Raw genomic sequence first — 15,612 nt, 5'->3', positions numbered from 1 at the left:
TTTGCAAAGTCATTTTCTCCATCGATTCCCAAGGAATCAACGATTACTTGAAATGATTTAGTTCCAAGACCTTTTTGAAGTTGTTCACAATCCAAACGAGATCCCTCCAACATAATGTATGGATCAATTGCAAGATATCTAATGTGAGCTATTTGATTACTGATTTGTCTTTGTTTTGAAGAACTCATAACCTACATATATCTCAAAAAAAAAAAAAATTGAATTTAAGTTAATTATTTTCGTTGCATAAAAAGTAAAACAAGAAGGACAGCCTTTGTGAAGTATTTTGACATAGAATATTTATTTCACAAGAATATATATAAACACGTTAATTAAACAATAATAGGATGAGGTACATTAAAAAATAAAAGAAATAGAACAACAATATATACAGTAGATATTGTATTCTGTATTCTCGAAATAAAAGAAACATATAATACAACCATTAAAAAAACTAAAATAAAATAATATGCCCTCCGAAGATTTAGCTAACAGATATTGCTTCAAATAAGCTATAAAAAACATGAATGAATAAAGAACGAAAAGACAATACTTAAAATAATGTAAAATATAATTCGAAAGAATTCAACAAGTACAAATTAAAATCATAATTATTACTGTATGTATTCACTTGTAATAGAGTTGCGGGCGAAAAAAAATATAAACAATAATAAAAAAAAAAAAACAACAATTTTCTAATGTGCATACGAAAAGCATGCAGACAGAAACTGTAAAATTGATTATTACTTTTTTAATAGAACTGATGGTAAAAACAATTTGTAGCACGCAAATATAAATTTTGACCATCTATTCAAATATGTTGTATATATTTAGTAAAAATAAAGAATATATGAACTCTAGGTATTATTTTAAATTAAATAAATATAATTATACTACAATAAAACAACAGAGATGGATTTCGACGAATGTGTAAAAGTAAGAAAAATCAGAAAACCCATAGAAATATCATTCATGCAAGAAGAGAAAATAAGCACTCATGTTATAAAACAACAAGCGGTATAAAATATCTACCTGATCGATGAACAACAGATTGCTAACAAATTCTGGAAAGTACACAAACAAAAAAATATGTTAGAAAGAATTTATAAGATCTATGGAACACCCATACTATAAAACAATAAGATTAAGAAAAATATCCACCTGATGAACATGTCAGATTGCAACAAAGTTTTTAGGCACCTATTTGATCAAATTAGTGTGATAATATGAAGAGGTGTGGCCACACATTTTCATTTGTTAATTTCCTAACGGTTGTGTTCAGTACTCACAACCATTGGAAACCTATAAATAAAAAGCTCCACATGTTTGATTACAACAACATAGAAAATCAATTCAATTCCATAATTTTCTTCTATGGAATTCTTCTTTCTTTAGCTCGAAAATATTCTTCGTAGAATATTTTCTTTCGTTTTCGATTCGAGAGTTTGAGACACAAAGTAACTTTCGTTGTACTCGGGATTTTGAGTGCTCATATTCCGAGTTTAGCCGTTGTATCTTGGGAGACCATTGTCAAATAACCGTAAGCACCGTAATGGGGCAATATTGTCTTAAGGAAAGAGTTTTCTCGCCTCGGCTAATTTTTTCATTTTCACTAGTTAATTTGTTCGACCATTTTACTAAATTCACTATCCATTTTATATACCGGGAAAAACAAAACAAACATCCATTTTATATACCGGGAACAACAAAACAAATATCCGTTTTATATACCTGGAACAACAAAACGAACACAGCAAAATTAATATGAAGTAAGAAATTCTTAAAAACATGAGTATGAGGTAATTAAAGAAAGGAAAAAGAGGAAAAAAAAACATCTTACCTTGGATTAAAGAAGGAGAGCAGCTTCAACGATCAGGAAAAAAATAAAAATAAAAAGGGAAAATAAAAGGAAAAAGAAAAAGAAAAAGGAGAGCAGCTAATTTTTTTTTTTTTAATGCTTCAAAATGGTTAATGTAGCAAAACAATAGCTTTCTGGAGTATTGGAGAACAAAGCAAGAAAAAATAGATTGATTGACATTGCTCTCCAACACTCTCTATCACTTCAGCTACATCAAGTCATGATAAATTTAGGAGGCTACAACTGCCAAAAAGAGGGAAATACTGGCAAAGCAAACAAAAACAAATACAACTCACCATAGTATTTCATCTCGCCTTTCTCTCTCTTGAGAACTCCCTTTCTGTGGAGCTGCATTTTTCCATCCTTGAATATTTGTATTCACCTACTTTTCCCCTCCACCTTCCTTAGCCCTCTCCTCTGTTTCTTCCTTTCCATTTTCTTGTCTCTTCTCTCTCATTTTCTTCATTTATTGCCTTCTATAATGGCCCAATCATCTCCCATTAATGATCTAATACACCACACTCAGATGCTTGACTGTACTGATGATTCCAACATCATAAAGCCTACCGAATATACCCTTGTTGCTAAAATCCTCTCCCCCAAGATCCACAATATGGGAATCTTCAAAAGCACCATGCTTAAAGCATGGAACCCGAAAAATAAAACTATGACAAACCAACTGCAGAATAATATGATTGCCTTCATCTTTGAAAATTTGGCTGATTACCACAAGGTCCTCAACCTTTCGTGGACTTTCAGAGATGCCCAAGTTATTATTCAACATTGGCCCCCAGATAAATCTCTCCATGAGATTGATATGACCAAAGCTCTTTTTTGGATTCAAGCTTCCAATCTGCCAGTCTGCCTAATGAACCAACATACTGCCTCTTTTATTGGTAACTCCATTGGCTTATTCATCAAAGCTGATCTTTCCTCCTCCAGTTCTAGGTGGAAGAAGGCCCTTCGTATCCAAGTCCAGATTGACATCTCAGTGCCCCTTCTTGACCAGATTTCAATCCCTTGCCAAGGAAGAACGGATCTAAAAGCAGAAATCAGGTATGAAAGGATTGCGGATTTTTGTTTTCTCTGTGGTCTTCTTGGACACAAGATGATTTCTTGTCCAAATATTGTTGGGTTTCGGGCACGCATACGCAGCGGAAAACAAAAATTTTATGCGATTTAAACGACTTTAAAACACATAAGAACATGCCCGACAAATAAATTCAATTAATTGCGTACCTTTGCGCTTCCAGCGAAATTAAAAACAATTTACATGCTAATAATTTCAACCGAATTTAAAACAATTAACATGCTCGCGTTTAAACCAAATAACATGCTTGCAATGATTTAAAAAACGATTACACATAATCACATAAAATCATACGAAACAAACATGAATACATAGGCTTAAACAAAACAAATCGAAACTAGGGTTTCGCGTATTTACCTCTTGAAGCGTGAGGTAGAAGCGATTAATACGTCGTGATTACTACGGAAACCAATCCGTAGAATCGGGGCAGCAGCGGTGCAATGGCAGCAGCGGCGCGTGAGGTCACGGCGGCGCGTGTGGTATACGCGCGGCTTCGGGGCGGCGCGTGGGGCAGCGTGCGGCTTCGGCTCGTGCGTTGCTCCTCGATTCTTCGATCTACGATCTTTCTCCTCTCGGATTTCACCTCGTATACTTCGATCTACTAAAACGTGGCACTAGACACGAAGTAGTTAGAATAAAACGGAAGAAACGAAAAGAGAAAGAATACCGAACAAGGAACGGCCGATTCCGGCGACAGAGCGGCGACGGTGGCGCGGTGGTGGCCGCGTGGGAGAGAGGGCGAGAGAGAGAGGGGACGGCCGCTAGGGTTAGGGTTTGTTGTTTTTTGTGCAAGGCCTATAAATCATGTATTTATAGTCCCTTGCATAAAACCCTAGCGGGCTTAAGTTGGACTGGGCCCAACAGCTTAAGCTCGTTAGTTCCTTTACTTGCTCGTATCTCTCAATTCAATGACCGAAAAATTGCAACGATTACATTTTCGGAATCATTATAAATTCCTCGTCATTACGAGTGCCATCTCTTATTTTCCAACTTTCCAAAAGTGGAAACCCTAGTTCAGTGGACTTTCTAAATTTGGAAACTTCCCGATTTAGAAACTTCACTAATACGTTCGCCTATTCTTTTCCTTTTCTTATTCTCATTCATAATTCCAAATTACGAATGTTGGACTCAATCATATTGACTTCCAATCATGCAAAGATAAACTATTTTATCTCTGACCGTTTATTCAAAGATCTCATGTGCACGAGCAGTGTGACCCTCGATGGTTCATGTGTAAGCTAGCCGTGGGCCCACAACTCTTTGTGGTCATAACTCGTCCCTTAGAGTTACGATTAAGATGAAGCTCGTTTCATCTCAATCACCCAACGAATCAAGATTGGCGTCTAGCAACTACGCGTCATGATTCCCTAGATACAAATGAAGTGCCTGCAAGAACCTTCAGATATAGTTAACGTACAGTACGGTCCCTTCGATACATATGTCCCGATCGAACTAGAGGCATTGGTTCATCGAGACCTCTTTATATGTTCGATGACGGTGCGATCGTTCCAAGTGTTGTAATCCTTACGTGCATGACTTAGAGAATCGAATTCTCTAATCATCACTTAGTCAGCTCTGGCCAGAGACTTAGAATGATTACAAACTTTCAGAACACACAGGACATCCAAGACTATTCTAGCGATCGAATCCCCGATTACAATGCACAGACCTCCCACTAGATTTCGGACTGCACGAACACTGGCCCTTGGGATGGTCCTCGGTGGAACTCAGGGACAGGTCACGATACAGCTGGTCCTCTAGTGAAGTCACGGTGATGTCTAGGTCATAAGGACTAATGGTGTACAACTATACCATAGATATCTCTACTCGATTATTGGGAACCACTTAGAGATTTCTAGGGTGAGGGAGTTCAGTGAACTCGTCAACTTACGAGCACCCACTTATGCATGCCGATATCACAATACCGTTTACTGATGAGATGCAGTACACATACACTAAGTGCTAGTCTTAATGGGAAAGGCCGATATCCTCATTAGTGGCGTAACCCTTCGACTAGGAACAGGTTTAACAGTTATAATACTTAAGCAAATATCTCACGATCCTAACGATCAATTACTAGTACTTGTAATAACTGTAAGGACTATATCTATGCTTGTGACAAAGGGACAAAGATATAGAATGCCAATGGGTTTTATCATTAATACGAATAAAGGTTCGTTTATTACAATAATAAATACGAAAGACCACAGCCACAAGTTGGCTTGTTGGTCACCTACTCTAACAATCTCCCACTTGACCTAAAGCCAACTACCCATAAATCGCAATCCCATCGACTCTCGATGTTTCTCATGGACCGATCTCGGTAAAGGCTTCGTGAAGGGGTCTGCAACGTTCTCTTCCGAGGTGACTCGTTCTACCTTAACTTCACCTCTATCAATGATCTCTCGGATCACGTGATACTTCCTCAGAATATACTTCGACTTCTGATGAGATCTCGGCTCCTTAGCTTGCGCCACGGCTCCGGTGTTATCACAGTACAACGGTACTGGATCACTAGCATCAGGAATGACACCCAACTCTTGGATGAATTTCCTTATCCAAGTCCCTTCCTTTGCAGCTTCAGACGCTGCAATGTATTCCGCTTCGGTAGTGGAATCGGCCGTCGTGCTTTGCTTGGAACTCTTCTAACACACGGCACCACCATTAAGCGTGAATATAAATCCAGAATTCGACTTTGAGTCGTCCACGTCCGATTGAAAACTAGAGTCAGTGAAACCCTCTAATTTCAACTCGGCACCCCCATAGACCAAAAATATATCCTTAGTCCTTCGCAAGTACTTGGGGATATCTTTCACGGCTTTCCAGTGAGCCGGGCCGGGGTTAGACTGATATCTGCTTGTGACACTCACAGCATACGCAATATCGGGTCTCGTACATAGCATGCCATACATTATGCTTCCTATGGCAGAAGCATAGGGCGTCCTCTTCATCTCCTCGATTTCACTAGGTGTTTGCGGACACATAGATTTCGAGAGACGAACCCCATGGGACATTGGCAAGAATCCCTTCTTGGATTCTTCCATGCTAAACCATTTCATAACGGTGTCTATGTACAGGCTTTGGGATAAACCAAGCATCTTTCTTGCTCTATCTCTATAGATGCGTATTCCCAATACGTAAGATGCTTCTCCCAAATCCTTCATTGAGAAACGTGTGGACAACCATGCTTTCGTTTGCTGCAACATTCCTACATCATTCCCAATGAGTAGAATGTCATCAACGTAAAGCACTAAAAATATTACTGCCCTCCCACTAACCTTCTTGTATACACAAGGTTCCTCCGGATTCTTCTCAAAATCAAACTCTTTGATAGTTGAGTCGAACCTAATGTTCCAACTACGGGATGCTTGTTTCAATCCATAAATGGATCGCTGGAGCTTGCAAACCTTTTGCTCACTTCCAGAAGATATGAAGCCTTCCGGCTGCGCCATGTAAATTTCTTCCTCAATATCTCCATTAAGGAAAGCGGTCTTCACATCCATTTGCCATATCTCGTAGTCGTACCACGCAGCTATGGCCAGCAAAATCCTAATGGACTTTAGCATCGCGACTGGCGAAAAGGTTTCCTCATAGTCAACACCTTGCCTTTGAGTGTATCCTTTCGCTACCAATCTAGCTTTATAGGTCGACACCTTTCCATCCACTCCAATTTTCTTCTTATAGATCCACTTGCAGCCTATAGGAACAATTCCCTTAGGTGGATCTACCAAGGTCCACACCTTGTTGGAGTACATGGAGTCCATTTCGGATTTCATGGCAGTTAGCCAATGTCCCATGTCCGCATCCGATACGGCCTCATTGTATGTTCTTGGATCTCGTCCAAGATCAACATGATCTTCATCATTTTCGAGGAGGAATAACCTATCTGGCATTTTCCGAACTCTTTCGGATCTACGTACCGTAGGTTTAGGAGGTATATTAGTGGATTGTTGTATTGGTTCGATTACTTGTTCTTGCGCTTGAACTTCACTTTGTGGTTCTTGAACTACTTCAAGTTCTATCATGCTGCCCTTTCTATCGGATAGAAATTCCCTTTCCAAAAAGGTGGCATTTCTCGAAACAAACGTCTTTGCTTCTTTGACATAGTAGAACTCGTATCCCATCGAGTCTTCGGGATACCCCACAAAATAGCACAAGTCGGATTTACTATCCAACTTATCTCCCACTAACCGCTTCACATAAGCGGGACAACCCCATATCCTAATATGTTTGTAGTTGGGTTTTCGGGAATGCCAAAGTTCATAAGGTGTGGATTTAACTGCTTTAGTGTTAACTCTATTCAGCAAATACGCGGCAGTACGGAGTGCATGACCCCACAAGTATGCCGGTAAGTTTGTGAACCCCATCATGGATCGAACCATATCTAATAGAGTTCGATTCCGACGTTCGGATACTCCATTAAGTTGAGGAGTTCCCGGTGGAGTCCATTGGGACTGTATCCCATTCTCTTTTAGATAGTCAATGAACTCGATGCTCAAGTATTCTCCACCACGATCAGATCGCAGCTTCTTAATACTTCGTCCGAGTTGCTTTTCTACTTCGTGTCTAAAATCTTTGAACCTTTCAAATGTTTCAGACTTGTACTTCATCAAGTATACATACCCATACCTAGAATAATCATCGGTAAAGGTAGCGAAGTAGTTATATCCACCCTTCGCACTAACACTTAGTGGACCACATACGTCTGTATGGATCAAATCCAAAAGACCCTCGGCTCGTTCCATTTTCCCTTTGTAGGGTGACTTGGTCATTTTCCCTTTAAGGCAAGATTCACAAGTTTGCAGTGATTTCACGTCCTCCAAAGAGAACAATCCTTCACTAACAAAATCGTTCATCCTTCTTAAAGAGACATGACCTAATCTAGCGTGCCAAAGTTGTGCGGGGTTTTGATCTATCTCTTTACGTTTTGCTGATATAACATTAATAGGTATTTCACTTGGATTTAGTTCATACAGGTTGTTTAATAGTCGTCCTTTGCAAATCAAATTCTCATTCTTTTGTATAATGCAAATCGAATTTCCAAAAACAAAAGTAAAACCTTCAATATCTAGTACAGGAATAGAAATAAGGTTTCTAATGAGCGACGGAACAAATAAACAATCGTTCAAAACAATAGGAAAACTAGAATCCAAAACATTTAAGTAAATTGTGCCAATGGCTTCAGCAGCAACTCTTGCTCCATTCCCCATCCTTAGGTAGGTCTCACCCGCTCTAAGTCTTCGACTTCTTGTCATTAGCTGCAAATCATTGCACAAATGTGAGCCACAGCCCGTATCCAATACCCAAGAAGAAGAGTTGACAGACAAATTTACGTCAATGAAATACGTACCCTTTTCAGAACCTTTCTGCTTCAGGTAAGCCTTGCAGTTGCGGCGCCAATGTCCTTTCTTTCCACAGTGATGGCAAGCATCATCAACTTGTTTGCTAACCTTTGCTTTGGGGCCCCCACTACCTTCACCCACTTCGAACTTGCTGTTTGGGAAGGGAACTCTTTCCTTTCTCTTCTTTTGGAAAGAACTCTTCTTTCCAGAAGTAGCAGCAATGAGAACAGACTTCTCTTTCTTAATGGTGGACTCGAAGCTGACCAACATGTTCATTAACTCATCCAAGGGAGGATCTAGTTTGTTCATGTTGAAGTTCACTATGAACGATTCATAGGAACTAGGAAGAGACAACAGGATCAAATCCAACGAGAGCTCGGCCGGGAGGGTGACATCAAGATTCACTAGCTTTTCAAGGAGAGTGATCATTTTGAGACAGTGCTCGTGGACCGAAGTCCCTTCGCGCAGTCTCGCTGTGATCAACTCCTTTGTAGCAGCGTACCTCGATGCCCTAATATTCTCACTATACATGCTATCGAGATGAGCCTTTATATCGAAAGCATGCAAGTGAGACTCATATTTCCTCGCAAGCGCGGGCTCCATGGCGGCTATCATATAGCACCTAGCATGAGTGTCATCTTTCTTCCAAACTTCATAAGTTTCCTTCTCAGCATCAGTCGCTGTGTCAGGTATAGTGGCGGGAAGCCTCTCGTTCAAAACATAGAGACGCCCCTCAATAGTTAGCACAAGCTTAAGACTACGCAACCAATCTAGGTAATTAGGGCCATTAAGTTTATTGTCGAGGATTGACATTATGGGATTCTTAGACATAGTTATCTGAGACATATAGAGAAGAGGATTATTAGAGATTCGCGTTAAATGATTGTTACAATTAAATGTTTGGACTTATGTTATTTAATTGTTCTCCCACTAATTTTATCGAATTCCACTTCCCTCTAGTAGACAAACGAGAAAACTGATTTTTCTTAATGGGCTTTAGGTCCAATAGACAAACATAACCCGTAGTTAATCTAGCCCGATTACATTTGCCCAAAGGTAGATCACAATCAATCATATCCACAATATGACCCTAAATTAATTTTCCTCACACTTGATAATGACCTAAGTTAATCTCGCGAATATCAAAATCGTCGTGTGTAAAGTCTAACCTACCAATCAAAGATGCTCATAGAACTCGATTATGCCAAACTAATGCAGTCCCTAGTTAATCTAGCCGACCACGTTAATTCAACATAACCCTTTTCTATGGCTACCTTCATCGTTATGTCAATTGAATTACAGCTTACTCTACCATAGCACTCCCCGCTAACACGGCTTACTGCACTATAGTAAAGGGCTACACATAATCCAACCGTTGGCAGAAGGAAAGAAATAACTCAACAGATTGGGTTTTTCTTTATAGCTTGAAATGATTCTTAATTAAAAGAATGAGGGATTTTTATTAAAATGTTTTATCTCATCAGAAGGTTTTGGATTGGTCTATGTGATTCCTACATCTATGTTCTCTAAAGGTATATGGAAAACGCATATTGTCCTAAGAGGAACATACGACCTAATTTCATAATTAATTACATTAATTAATTATCGGGTTTTCAAAATAATTATAGAACCTCAACTAGCATAAATCATTCAAATAATGTTGAGGTACTACTAATTAAGTTGAATTTATAATCAATATTATATATGTGTTCTATTAATTGAAATCAATTTAACAATTTAAATTAATTAATTAATCTAACACCTATTTACTAAAATAGATGATTGTCGATCCAATTATCTAATTGGGATTAATTGAAAATAATTTTCCAAAAATTAAAATCAATTTGTTTTAAGTTTGATTTTAGAAATCTGAAATAATTTTTTTTTTTTTTTTTTTTATTTTCAGTGAACCGGTTCGGCCCAACCGGTCTGACCGGTTCGGACCGAAGCGGTCCGGTTCTGTCCGGTCCAGCTGACCCAAATCAGTGGGCCGGGTCAGTCAGACCGGGAACCGGTCTGACCGACCCGAATCCACGTGGATTCGGTCAACTAAACCGCACACAACCATCGAACCGGCCGGTTCGGCCGGTTCGATCCGAACAATTTAAAAACCGACAATTTAAAATAATTTCAGATCCGATTTTCCAATTTTAAACAATTTTAAAGCTGGAAAAATTCTAAACAATATTTCAAAAATATTTTAAACTTACGAAAACTCCCAATTACACAATACGACAATCACTACTTTAATAAATCGAACATGCATATTAAAACGAACGCAATTAATTGCGCAACGAGCTTTGATACCACTGTTGGGTTTCGGGCACGCATACGCAGCGGAAAACAAAAATTTTATGCGATTTAAACGACTTTAAAACACATAAGAACATGCCCGACAAATAAATTCAATTAATTGCGTACCTTTGCGCTTCCAGCGAAATTAAAAACAATTTACATGCTAATAATTTCAACCGAATTTAAAACAATTAACATGCTCGCGTTTAAACCAAATAACATGCTTGCAATGATTTAAAAAACGATTACACATAATCACATAAAATCATACGAAACAAACATGAATACATAGGCTTAAACAAAACAAATCGAAACTAGGGTTTCGCGTATTTACCTCTTGAAGCGTGAGGTAGAAGCGATTAATACGTCGTGATTACTACGGAAACCAATCCGTAGAATCGGGGCAGCAGCGGCGCGTGAGGTCACGGCGGCGCGTGTGGTATACGCGCGGCTTCGGGGCGGCGCGTGGGGCAGCGTGCGGCTTCGGCTCGTGCGTTGCTCCTCGATTCTTCGATCTACGATCTTTCTCCTCTCGGATTTCACCTCGTATACTTCGATCTACTAAAACGTGGCACTAGACACGAAGTAGTTAGAATAAAACGGAAGAAACGAAAAGAGAAAGAATACCGAACAAGGAACGGCCGATTCCGGCGACAGAGCGGCGACGGTGGCGCGGTGGTGGCCGCGTGGGAGAGAGGGCGAGAGAGAGAGGGGACGGCCGCTAGGGTTAGGGTTTGTTGTTTTTTGTGCAAGGCCTATAAATCATGTATTTATAGTCCCTTGCATAAAACCCTAGCGGGCTTAAGTTGGACTGGGCCCAACAGCTTAAGCTCGTTAGTTTCTTTACTTGCTCGTATCTCTCAATTCAATGACCGAAAAATTGCAACGATTACATTTTCGGAATCATTATAAATTCCTCGTCATTACGAGTGCCATCTCTTATTTTCCAACTTTCCAAAAGTGGAAACCCTAGTTCAGTGGACTTTCTAAATTTGGAAACTTCCCGATTTAGAAAGTTCACTAATACGTTCGCCTATTCTTTTCCTTTTCTTATTCTCATTCATAATTCCAAATTACGAATGTTGGACTCAATCATATTGACTTCCAATCATGCAAAGATAAACTATTTTATCTCTGACCGTTTATTCAAAGATCTCATGTGCACGAGCAGTGTGACCCTCGATGGTTCAGGTGTAAGCTAGCCGTGGGCCCACAACTCTTTGTGGTCATAACTCGTCCCTTAGAGTTACGATTAAGATGAAGCTCGTTTCATCTCAATCACCCAACGAATCAAGATTGGCGTCTAGCAACTACGCGTCATGATTCCCTAGATACAAATGAAGTGCCTGCAAGAACCTTCAGATATAGTTAACGTACAGTACGGTCCCTTCGATACATATGTCCCGATCGAACTAGAGGCATTGGTTCATCGAGACCTCTTTATATGTTCGATGACGGTGCGATCGTTCCAAGTGTTGTAATCCTTACGTGCATGACTTAGAGAATCGAATTCTCTAATCATCACTTAGTCAGCTCTGGCCAGAGACTTAGAATGATTACAAACTTTCAGAACACACAGGACATCCAAGACTATTCTAGCGATCGAATCCCCGATTACAATGCACAGACCTCCCACTAGATTTCGGACTGCACGAACACTGGCCCTTGGGATGGTCCTCGGTGGAACTCAGGGACAGGTCACGATACAGCTGGTCCTCTAGTGAAGTCACGGTGATGTCTAGGTCATAAGGACTAATGGTGTACAACTATACCATAGATATCTCTACTCGATTATTGGGAACCACTTAGAGATTTCTAGGGTGAGGGAGTTCAGTGAACTCGTCAACTTACGAGCACCCACTTATGCATGCCGATATCACAATACCGTTTACTGATGAGATGCAGTACACATACACTAAGTGCTAGTCTTAATGGGAAAGGCCGATATCCTCATTAGTGGCGTAACCCTTCGACTAGGAACAGGTTTAACAGTTATAATACTTAAGCAAATATCTCACGATCCTAACGATCAATTACTAGTACTTGTAATAACTGTAAGGACTATATCTATGCTTGTGACAAAGGGACAAAGATATAGAATGCCAATGGGTTTTATCATTAATACGAATAAAGGTTCGTTTATTACAATAATAAATACGAAAGACCACAGCCACAAGTTGGCTTGTTGGTCACCTACTCTAACAATCTCCCACTTGACCTAAAGCCAACTACCCATAAATCGCAATCCCATCGACTCTCGATGTTTCTCATGGACCGATCTCGGTAAAGGCTTCGTGAAGGGGTCTGCAACGTTCTCTTCCGAGGTGACTCGTTCTACCTTAACTTCACCTCTATCAATGATCTCTCGGATCACGTGATACTTCCTCAGAATATACTTCGACTTCTGATGAGATCTCGGCTCCTTAGCTTGCGCCACGGCTCCGGTGTTATCACAGTACAACGGTACTGGATCACTAGCATCAGGAATGACACCCAACTCTTGGATGAATTTCCTTATCCAAGTCCCTTCCTTTGCAGCTTCAGACGCTGCAATGTATTCCGCTTCGGTAGTGGAATCGGCCGTCGTGCTTTGCTTGGAACTCTTCCAACACACGGCACCACCATTAAGCGTGAATATAAATCCAGAATTCGACTTTGAGTCGTCCACGTCCGATTGAAAACTAGAGTCAGTGAAACCCTCTAATTTCAACTCGGCACCCCCATAGACCAAAAATATATCCTTAGTCCTTCGCAAGTACTTGGGGATATCTTTCACGGCTTTCCAGTGAGCCGGGCCGGGGTTAGACTGATATCTGCTTGTGACACTCACAGCATACGCAATATCGGGTCTCGTACATAACATGCCATACATTATGCTTCCTATGGCAGAAGCATAGGGCGTCCTCTTCATCTCCTCGATTTCACTAGGTGTTTGCGGACACATAGATTTCGAGAGACGAACCCCATGGGACATTGGCAAGAATCCCTTCTTGGATTCTTCCATGCTAAACCGTTTCATAACGGTGTCTATGTACAGGCTTTGGGATAAACCAAGCATCTTTCTTGCTCTATCTCTATAGATGCGTATTCCCAATACGTAAGATGCTTCTCCCAAATCCTTCATTGAGAAACGTGTGGACAACCATGCTTTCGTTTGCTGCAACATTCCTACATCATTCCCAATGAGTAGAATGTCATCAACGTAAAGCACTAAAAATATTACTGCCCTCCCACTAACCTTCTTGTATACACAAGGTTCCTCCGGATTCTTCTCAAAATCAAACTCTTTGATAGTTGAGTCGAACCTAATGTTCCAACTACGGGATGCTTGTTTCAATCCATAAATGGATCGCTGGAGCTTGCAAACCTTTTGCTCACTTCCAGAAGATATGAAGCCTTCCGGCTGCGCCATGTAAATTTCTTCCTCAATATCTCCATTAAGGAAAGCGGTCTTCACATCCATTTGCCATATCTCGTAGTCGTACCACACAGCTATGGCCAGCAAAATCCTAATGGACTTTAGCATCGCGACTGGCGAAAAGGTTTCCTCATAGTCAACACCTTGCCTTTGAGTGTATCCTTTCGCTACCAATCTAGCTTTATAGGTCGACACCTTTCCATCCACTCCAATTTTCTTCTTATAGATCCACTTGCAGCCTATAGGAACAATTCCCTTAGGTGGATCTACCAAGGTCCACACCTTGTTGGAGTACATGGAGTCCATTTCGGATTTCATGGCAGTTAGCCAATGTCCCATGTCCGCATCCGATACGGCCTCATTGTATGTTCTTGGATCTCGTCCAAGATCAACATGATCTTCATCATTTTCGAGGAGGAATAACCTATCTGGCATTTTCCGAACTCTTTCGGATCTACGTACCGTAGGTTTAGGAGGTATATTAGTGGATTGTTGTATTGGTTCGATTACTTGTTCTTGCGCTTGAACTTCACTTTGTGGTTCTTGAACTACTTCAAGTTCTATCATGCTGCCCTTTCTATCGGATAGAAATTCCCTTTCCAAAAAGGTGGCATTTCTCGAAACAAACGTCTTTGCTTCTTTGACATAGTAGAACTCGTATCCCATCGAGTCTTCGGGATACCCCACAAAATAGCACAAGTCGGATTTACTATCCAACTTATCTCCCACTAACCGCTTCACATAAGCGGGACAACCCCATATCCTAATATGTTTGTAGTTGGGTTTTCGGGAATGCCAAAGTTCATAAGGTGTGGATTTAACTGCTTTAGTGTTAACTCTATTCAGCAAATACGCGGCAGTACGGAGTGCATGACCCCACAAGTATGCCGGTAAGTTTGTGAACCCCATCATGGATCGAACCATATCTAATAGAGTTCGATTCCGACGTTCGGATACTCCATTAAGTTGAGGAGTTCCCGGTGGAGTCCATTGGGACTGTATCCCATTCTCTTTTAGATAGTCAATGAACTCGATGCTCAAGTATTCTCCACCACGATCAGATCGCAGCTTCTTAATACTTCGTCCGAGTTGCTTTTCTACTTCGTGTCTAAAATCTTTGAACCTTTCAAATGTTTCAGACTTGTACTTCATCAAGTATACATACCCATACCTAGAATAATCATCGGTAAAGGTAGCGAAGTAGTTATATCCACCCTTCGCACTAACACTTAGTGGACCACATACGTCTGTATGGATCAAATCCAAAAGACCCTCGGCTCGTTCCATTTTCCCTTTGTAGGGTGACTTGGTCATTTTCCCTTTAAGGCAAGATTCACAAGTTTGCAGTGATTTCACGTCCTCCAAAGAGAACAATCCTTCACTAACAAAATCGTTCATCCTTCTTAAAGAGACATGACCTAATCTAGCGTGCCAAAGTTGTGCGGGGTTTTGATCTATCTCTTTACGTTTTGCTGATATAACATTAATAGGTATTTCACTTGGATTTAGTTCATACAGGTTGTTTAATAGTCGTCCTTTGCAAATCAAATTCTCATTCTTTTGTATAATGCAAATCGAATTTCCAAAAACAAAAGTAAAACCTTCAATA

General features: G+C 40.2%; 1 protein-coding gene across 1 annotated transcript; it reads left to right on the top strand.

Moving 5' to 3' along the window:
* Positions 1–2,339: 2,339 nt before the first annotated feature.
* LOC148769674 (uncharacterized) lies at positions 2,340–2,970 on the top strand. The gene is made up of 2 exons (XM_088820289.1): positions 2,340–2,914; positions 2,967–2,970. Exons 1-2 carry the CDS (start codon positions 2,340–2,342, stop codon positions 2,968–2,970), a joined length of 579 nt encoding a protein of 192 aa, XP_088676415.1.
* The last annotated feature ends 12,642 nt before the right edge of the window (positions 2,971–15,612 follow it).

Source organism: Erythranthe guttata, chromosome 7, assembly GCF_056151865.1.
Source record: "Erythranthe guttata isolate IM_541 chromosome 7, IM_541, whole genome shotgun sequence".
In the NCBI taxonomy this organism is placed as follows: Eukaryota; Viridiplantae; Streptophyta; class Magnoliopsida; order Lamiales; family Phrymaceae; genus Erythranthe; species Erythranthe guttata.
Note: the sequence above shows the minus strand (reverse complement) of the source record. Positions and strands in the feature narration are given on the sequence as shown.

What these genes read in the sequence shown, in the direction of transcription:
- LOC148769674 (XM_088820289.1), top strand. Translation starts at nt 2,340, where the DNA reads ATGGCCCAATCATCTCCCATTAATGATCTAATACACCACACTCAGATG.